Source organism: Macrobrachium nipponense, chromosome 25 (assembly GCF_015104395.2).
Source record: "Macrobrachium nipponense isolate FS-2020 chromosome 25, ASM1510439v2, whole genome shotgun sequence".
Lineage (NCBI taxonomy): Eukaryota > Metazoa > Arthropoda > Malacostraca > Decapoda > Palaemonidae > Macrobrachium > Macrobrachium nipponense.
Window position 1 is genome coordinate 10,888,214 of NC_087214.1, and position 9,690 is coordinate 10,897,903.

Here is a 9,690-nt window from a genome sequence, read left to right on the forward strand (position 1 = left end):
GTAGTAGCCATGATTCCCATGACAAAAGTACTACAGAAGATGGATGCCGGGTACCAACTCGAAAAAGAGGCAACAAAATCAACCATCTGATGTTCATGGACGACATCAAGCTGTATGGTAAGAGCATCAAGGAAATAGATACCCTAATCCAGACTGTAAGATTGTATCTGGAGACATCAGGATGGAGTTTGGAATAGAAAAATGCGCCTTAGTCAACATACAAAAAGGCAAAGTAACGAGAACTGAAGGGATAAAGCTACCAGATGGGAGCAACATCAAACACATAGATGAGACAGGATACAAATACCTGGGAATAATGGAAGGAGGAGATATAAAACACCAAGAGATGAAGGACACGATCAGGAAAGAATATATGCAGAGACTCAAGGCGACACTCAAGTCAAAACTCAACGCCGGAAATATGATAAAAGCCATAAACACATGGGCATTGCCAGTAATCAGATACAGCGCAGGAATAGTGGAATGGACGAAGGCAGAACTCGCAGCATAGATCAGAAACCAGGAAACAAATGACAATACACAAAGCACTACACCCAAGAGCAAATACGGACAGACTATACATAACACGAAAGGAAGGAGGGAGGAGGACTACTAAGTATAGAGACTGCGTCAACACCGAAAACAGAGCACTGGGGTGGGCAATATCTGAAAACCAGTGAAGACGAGTGGCTAAAGAGTGCATGGGAAGAAGGACTAATAAAAGTAGAACGAAGACCCAGAAATATACAGAGACAGGAGAAAGACAGAAAGAACAGAGGACTGGCACAACAACAACCAATGCACGGACAATACATGAGACAGACTAAAGAACTAGCCAGCGATGACAATTGGCAATGGCTACAGAGGGAGAGCTAAAGAAGGAAACTGAAGGAATGATAACAGCGGCACAAGATCAGGCCCTAAGAACCAGATATGTTCAAAGTATGATAGACGGAAATAACATCTCTCCCATATGTAGGAAGTGCAATACGAAAAATGAACCATAAACCACATAGCAAGTGAATGCCCGGCACTTGCACAGAAACCAGTACAAAAAGAGGCATGATTCAGTGGCAAAAGCCCTCCACTGGAGCCTGTGCAAGAAACATCAGCTACCTTGCAGTAATAGTGGTACGAGCACCAACCTGAGGGAGTGATAGAAAACGATCAGGCAAAGATCCTCTGGGACTATGGTATCAGAACGGATAGGGTGATACGTGCAAACAGACCAGACGTGACGTTGATTGACAAAGTCAAGAAGAAAGTATCACTCATTGACGTCGCAATACCATGGGACACCAGAGTTGAAGAGAAAGAGAGGGAAAAAATGGATAAGTATCAAGATCTGAAAATAGAAATAAGAAGGATATGGGATATGCCAGTGGAAATCGTACCCATAATCATAGGAGCACTAGGCACGATCCCAAGATCCCTGAAAAGGAATCTAGAAAAACTAGAGGCTGAAGTAGCTCCGGGCCTCATGCAGAAGAGTGTGATCTTAGAAACGGCACACATAGTAAGGAGGCAGGATGCAACCCGGAACCCCACACTATAAATACCACCCAGTCGAATTGGAGGACTGTGATAGAGCAAAAAAAAAAAAAAAAAAAATAATAATAATAATAATAATAATAATGGGTAGAAATCTCAGTTACGAAGCACAAGTAATGTTCTTAGAGGTCCACAATAATATTCAGATGGTAGCAGCAGTAAATTTTTATAAACGTCAGTCGAATGCTATCAGCAGTTTATTGTGGACCTCAAAGAATAATAATAATAATAATAATAATAATAATAATAATAATAATAATAATAATAATAATAATAATAATCAAATACCTTCATCCAGGTGGATGAAGATCTCCTCCTTTCATCCAAAACTTGGCTACTGTCGCTTCTAAGTGAGGACGGCTGCTTCCAATCCGTCGGCTTTGTGATTCGCTCCGATATGCAGGTAAGTCTGGTACAGCCGTTTGCTGGGAGTTTCTGTCAAAGCATTGTGGATCATTTGTGTCCTTCTTCAGACTTTCTATATCACAGCCTTCTACTATCTTCCCTGTTCTTGCTGCTATTATTATTATTGAATTGAAAGAAATATTAACCAGCCCAAATGTGTCAGGCTTGACTCCTACAGGGTTGGCCCGAAAAATTTCGGGAGAAAAAAAATATATAGCCATATATATGTATACCTATACAAATATACATACACACATAAATTTATAATATATACGAAATCTAGTTTTTAAAAAATATATTAAATTTAATTGACCAAAGATTAAATTTTTATAATAAATATGAAATCTAGTTTTAAAAAATATATCAAATGTAATTGATAGAAAAATTGAATTAATATTAAGTCTAACCTGTTCTCTTAAGTTTAACCAGACCACTGAGCTGATTAATAGCTCTCCTACTAGGGCTGGCCCGAAGGATTATATATTTTCACGCGCCTAGGAACCTATTGGTGACCTAGCAACGGGACCTACAGCTTATTGTGGGATCTGAACTATATTATATCGAGAAAAAAATTGCTAATCACCAGCAACAATTTTCACTGGTTCCACGTTGGCAGAGTGGGGAATCGAATTCAGGACTACCAAAGCGGTAGGCGAGCGCATAACCAACTCGTCCAACGAGGAACTCTTAGCAAGAAGAAACGGGAATAATACATCTTCGAAATGATGATTTATATATTGTTTTTTAGGAGGAAATTGGCGCCCTACAAATAAGATCAAATATTTATGACTGCGTATACACTCCTGATTAATAATAATAATGAACCAAACAAAAACTTCTTTCAGTTTTTTTCTGCAGATTGAAAAAGAAACCCACAAAATCACTTTGTAACTTGTTTACTTCTAAGTATTTACATTTAGTTTTACTACACACTCGAGTACTTTCAGGCCCTGTCTGTGGCCCATTTTCAAGAGATGTTTGGGATGTTAGCCTGGGTCAAGGCCCAGCAGTCTTCTGGAACTTCTTCTCGTTGAGCTGTCATTTATGTGATGGCTGTTCTGGTTTCCTTGAGAGTTGCCAATCCCCTCTTGTCGCTCTGATATCCTGAGCTGATGGTCAATGGGATTAATCCTTGAGGTAAGGGTGTGGTCACCAAAAGTCTGTTGGGCAGGAAACCTAATCTCCAGGTCAGCAGGGTCAATCTTAGCTTCTTTTAATATCAAAGCTCGGCTCATGGGATCTTCTGAGGTAAAACCTTTGTTTCCTTCTATTACTTTAATCTCTCGGATGAGTGCACCTTCTACTACCCTCCTGTGACTAATTTTGTTGCTTTTGTATATAAGCCTACTGTTTTTGAAATCCATCCTATGGTCATTTTCCCAACAATGCCTAGCTATAGCACTCCCCTGAGAGTTAAGTTGTACTACCCTTCTATGTTCTTGGACTCTCGTCCTTATTCCCCTACCTGATTCCCCAATATATCTGTCTCCACAATTGTTGCAATTGATTATGTATACCCCCGCTACATCATCTGTATTACTGTCTTCTCCTTCCAATCTATTTTTACATACTTTGTTTTTTACGGTATTATCAAAGGTATATACAAATTTATATTGACTTTTTTTCATTTTTTGAAGTGATTTGTTTCATTTTAGGCATAGAAGGGAGGGCAACTATTTTCTTGTTTTCTTTATTCCATGTACTCTCTACATTTGCTCTGTAAAAAAATTTTCTAGCTTTGTTGAGTGCCCTTTTTCTGAACCATTCCGGGTATGCTAATGCATCGAAGTTTTTACCGATGTAATTTATTTTTTGTTCTATCTTGCAAGGGTCACACGTTCTCATTGCCCTAAGAAATAAACCTGTTAGATCACCTATTTCTATATCATGACTGTGAAAAGAGAAGAAATGAATATGAGTTTGTATGTGTGGGCTTTCTATATGTGCTGAATTTATATTCTGTTTCTTTTCTTTCTATGAGTATGTCTAAAAAGGGCAGTTTATTATTGTTACTTTTCTCTAAAGTGAACTGGATTTTTTTACAGAGCAAATGTAGAGAGTACATGGAATAAAGAAAACAAGAAAATAGTTGCCCTCCCTTTTATGCCTAAAATGAAACAAATCACTTCAAAAATGAAAGAAAGTAAATATAAATTGGTATATACCTTTGATAATACCGTAAAAAACAAAGTATGTAAAAATAAATTGGAAGGAGAAGACAGTAATACAGATGATGTAGCGGGGGTATACATAATCAATTGCAACAATTGTGGAGACAGATATGTGGGGGAATCAGGAAGGGGAATAAGGACGAGAGTCCAAGAACATAGAAGGGCAGTACAACTTAACTCTCAGGGGAGTGCTATAGCTAGACATTGTTGGGAAAATGACCATAGGATGGATTTCAAAAACAGTAGGCTTATATAAAAAAGCAACAAAATTAGTTACAGGAGGGTAGTAGAAGGTGCACTCATCAGAGAGATTAAAGTAATAGAAGGAAACAAAGGTTTTACCTCAGAAGATCCCATGAGCCGAGCTTTGATATTAAAAGAAGCTAAGATTGACCCTGCTGACCTGGAGATTAGGTTTCCTGCCCAACAGACTTTTGGTGACCACACCCTTACCTCAAGGATTAATCCCATTGACCATCAGCTCAGGATATCAGAGCGACAAGAGGGGACTGGCAACTCTCAAGGAAACCAGAACAGCCATCACATAAATGACAGCTCAACGAGAAGTTCCAGAAGACACAGACAGGCCCTGAAAGTACTCGAGTGTGTAGTAAAACTAAATGTAAATACTTAGAAGTAAACAAGTTACAAAGTGATTTTGTGGGTTTCTTTTTCAATAATAATAATAATAATAATAATAATAATAATAATAATAGGCACGATCCCATGATCCCTGAAAAGGAATCTGGAAAAACTAGAGGCTGAAGTAGCTCCAGGACTCATGCAGAAGAGTGAGATCCTAGAAACGGCGCACATAGTAAGAAAAGTGATGGACTCCTAAGGAGGCAGGATGAAACCTTGAACACCCCCACACTATAAATACCACCCAGTCGAATTGGAGGACTGTGATACACCAAAAAAAAAAAAAAAAAATAAATGAAAATAATAATAACAGTGATTATGACCTTCAGACCGTTTATACTATTCTATATCATCCTAGTATTTTGCCTTAATTAGCGCTGGATCACCTTAAGGTTCTAGGTCTTGCTTATGTTCCATAACTGAATGCATTGTAGGTGAAAATATTGATGCCAGCACATATCATTTCAGGGCGGCGTCGATGGTTCAGAAGCGTCGCTCGCGCCTCTCACAGCCTACGTCCTCATATCTCTTCTGGAAGGGAATCTAACAGTGGATCCGCAGGTTATAGCAAATGCCGTCACTTGCATCACCACAGCCACCACGAGCAACAGCACCTATATCAAGGCCCTGACGGCATACGCTCTCTCCTTGGCAGGCGACAGCAGCGCTGCTGTTACGCTCATTTCAGATGTGTACAACAGTTTGACATCAGTTGAAGCAGCAGCCTACCTCCTTCTGGCCATGCTGAGTGAAAATCCAGGATCCTACACTACCTGGGAGTCCGATATTGCCAAGCTTATATCAACTTACCACAATGGACAGGGAGGCTTCGTCTCGACGCAGATTAGTTCTCTTGGTCAGTGGGGCAGTGATGAATGGTCGAGTGACTGTGGTGATGTTTTCATTTCTTCTTCTTCTTCTTCCTAGCTGGTTCCCATTTCCAAATGGGGTCGCCGTTTCGGTTGAGCCGTTTCCATCTATATCTATCCTGCGCTTCTGCCTCATCAACTCCCTTCTCAAGAAAGAGATGGAAGGACTGAGGTGTTTTTCGTTTGATTAGTACGAGATCCATCATCACTTGTTTAACGCGCTATGAAATGGCGGATTATCATAATATAAAGAATATTTCTTGATACCATGACATCAAGACAAAATAGCAGAGTTGTTTTTATAAGTAGAAATCACCGTAAAAATCATGCAACCATCATCGATTTCATTTGTGCTTTCTCGATATATGAAATCGGTAATCAGGTGACGTCTTTATTCCATTTTCACCCCTCCGTTAGTTTGCCTCTGAAAACTTACAAATCATCTAAAAGAGTTTATTCATTCATTATTTGAAAGCTATCTGCATAGAATGTTTACAGTATGTGGAATGAAATTCTTCTATTATGTAGTTTCATTCTCAAAAATTTTACCTTATATGGATTCTCTTCACATTACCACGTTATTTTTTTTTATGAAAGTGATTTGAGATTCACAGATATTAAAAGTCAGTACTGCACGGAACTCCCAAGTGATTAGAAAAAAATTCCTGTTTTTCATAAAGCGGACACTAATTATTATTATTAATAATAATTGATAATATTGATAATATTAATAGTATTAATATTATTAATAGTATCATTAATAATATTAATGTTATTATTATTATTATTTAGTAGTAGTATAATTATTAAGTCAGATGAAACCTATTCATATGGAACAAGCCCACAAAGGGGCCGCTGACTTGAAATTCAAGCTTCCAAAGAATATTAAGGTGCTCATTAGGAATAAGTAACAAGAATTGAAGGAAAAATGCACCACAGAAGAGATCCCACTTATTAAAACAAATAAAAAGAATAGATAAACTAATAAAAATGTATTAAAATCCTAAGAAGAATAGTATTAGGGTAGCGGTGCATTCCATTTTCTCAAGAACTTCAGAAGTTCCAACTGACAATTTGATTATTGACAGGACACAGTGGTTGCTCTGCAGTCCTTGGCAGCCTTCAGTGAAGCCTTCCCGCAGACAGAAACAGACCTCTTCATATCAGTCACTGCTGGAAGTCAGTCGTTTGACACTGAGATAAATTCAGAGAACCGTCTTCTCCTGCAGACCAGCTACGTCACGGACGATCCACCTTTTGCAAGTTACTGTGACACCGTCTGGGAGTGGATGCGCTCTCGCCACGGTATGTGTTGAGGTCGACTATACACACACAAACACAAAAACCAGACACATGCACACATACATATATATAATATTAATGCATAATACTTATATATATGGCATATATCTAATCTTTCTTACTCTGCTAAGAAAAGGACAGGAAGTGGAAAGGCCTAGCAGCACTCTATTGTGTCTTTCCTTCGTGACCATGTCTTCATTTACTCACATATATATATATATATATATATATAGATATATATATATAGTATATATATATATATATATATATATATATATATATATATATTATATATGTATATATATATATATATTATATATATATATATATGGCTCATTAAGCAATACATATATCCTTTAATATCTAATTCGCTCTACCTCAGAATTAATATATTTTCATTTTTAGTTGATAAAATTCCCCTTCATTAACATATATGAAAATATAAATTGTTCTGAGTGAGCGAATAAGATATTAAAGGGCATTTGTAGCTTAATTCGTCTATATGAATCACGGTGATGTGATCAGACTCTCATATATATATATATATATATATATATATATATATATATATATATATATATATATATATAGGAGAGAGAGAGAGAGAGAGGAGAGAGAGAGAGAGATTTTTTAAACCAAACACTATATTCGGATGACATCACATCTCTCCGGCAACTGGTAAAACGTACATTTAAACAAAAAACCTTTAATGTTGTTTTTAAATACTACTAATATATTTAGGGAATATTAATTCACGCTAATAGTTACAACTCTAATTTGTAATCTCAGATCAGTCATTTATAAAACGTTGTGGAAAAACTGTTGTTTCAGTTATTGGGTTTAATTGTACAGAATTGCTTTGTCTGCCCGTCCTCAAATCTTAAAAACGACTGAGGCTACAGGGCTGCAAATTGGCATGTTGATTATCTACCTACCATTCATCAAACATACCAAATTGCAGCCCTCTAGCCTCAGTAGTTTTTACTTTATTTAAGGTTAAAGTTAGCCATAATCGTGCTTCTGGCAACGATATAGGACAGGCCACCACGGCCGGCTGAGAGCTTCAAGGGATGCGGCTCATGCAGTATTACACCTAGACAACCGAAAAATGGATCCATTATCGATGGCCTTGATTATACGCTGTATAGACAACGCGATGGGCTTTGGACGCATTTTCGACTTTTGTTTATTCTCATGCTAATCTAAGACAACCTGAATCTTCAGATTGATCCACCAGTACAACGTCCAAAAGAAGAGCCAGAGCTCTTGCTTTTGCAGTGTCTGTCAAGACAGTCCGAGAAAACAAAACTGCTCTTCTAACAGTTTCCTGCAAATTTGTGCTTCTTACACCAATGAGGACTCCGTATCCAACATGGCTGTTATGGAGGTCGACCTCCAAACAGGATACTCGGCAGATGAGGAAGACTTGAGAGGTCTCGTCGCTCAGCAAGTCATCAAGCGTTACGAGGTAATTGTTTTGGTAACCATAGTTCCTCACTGGACGAGTCGGTTGCTTACTCGCCTACCGATCTAGCAGCCCGAGTTCGCTCCCAGCTGTTGCCAGCGCGTGGAATCGGAGGAATGTATTTCTGGTCATTTTAAACCCATTTCTTGATATAATGTGGTTCGGATCCCACAATAAGCTGTATAGGTCCCGTTGTTAAGTAACCATTGGTCCCTGGCCACGTAAAATAAAATCCAATCCTTCGGGCACCGCCTTAGGAGAGCTGTTAATCAGCTCAGTAGTCTGGTCAAACTGAGATATACCTAACTTTTGTTAATCATAAAACTATTTCCTTGAAAGACTCGCCATTTCTATGCCTAATGTGAATTTTTATTTTGAAATAAATATGGATTACTTTGACTATCTCCCAGTCCAGCCTTTAATTAATGAGATCATTTTATATAAAGCTGCTCACTGCAAATGCATATACTCTTGAGGGAGATATGAAGAAATCTTTAGCACTGAGGATACATCAAGAACATTACCAGTAATGATAAAAGGACGCCCAGTCCGGATTATTCACGTTTTATAAGACATTTCAGAATGTTTATTTTATCTGCTTCATACTAACCTGCCTCGTTTGCTTTTCCGTAGGAGAGAGATGAGAATGTCTTCCTATACCTGGAATCGGTCGGTAGCTCCGAAGTTTTGTATCTCCTTCCACGTCCTAAAGGGGCTTCGAAGTCGAAGACCTTCTGCCCGGTACCGTCACCCTCTACGATTATTACACACTGAATTCACGCTGACTCAGGTACTGTATAGGTTTTGATAGAGGGAATAACTGATGATAATTGCTATTGGACCAGACTATTACTAATATTTTACTTTGTGGCACGATCCTCTGACCATTTCGATCTCTTTTGAACTAATACAGGACATAGTTTTCTAGAAGAAACTTCACCTTCAAAATCGCTAAAAAATATAACTATAAGGGAATAAATTCATAAGCAGTTAAGTTTGAAGATCCCCTCTTGTAGAACGGCAAACAGATGGTAGAATCATTTAACAGTGTCACCCTTTTTTTCGTTTAAACACCTCAATTAATACTAACTCAGGTCCAAGACTCAGGTATGTCTTCAGGTAAGCAGAATAATAATGTTAGACCTACTTGACCATATTGTTATTGTATTTCTCTTTGTGACACACTACTCTGCCACTTTTGATCGACCTTCAATATGACAGATATAATTTCATAATCTTGTTTGGACAACATTTCTCCATAAATATTAGAAAATATAACCATATG

The 9,690-nt window shown here is 37.9% G+C and overlaps 1 protein-coding gene across 1 annotated transcript in view; it reads left to right on the forward strand.

Moving 5' to 3' along the window:
* The window catches only part of LOC135198983 (murinoglobulin-1-like), a 30,815-nt gene extending 22,555 nt beyond the window's left edge, over positions 1–8,260 (forward strand). Inside the window, 4 exon segments of the mRNA XM_064226900.1 lie at positions 1,850–1,954; positions 5,238–5,625; positions 6,734–6,943; positions 8,148–8,260. Coding sequence (XP_064082970.1) covers positions 1,850–1,954; positions 5,238–5,625; positions 6,734–6,943; positions 8,148–8,260 — 816 coding nt within the window.
* Positions 8,261–9,690: the final 1,430 nt, after the last annotated feature.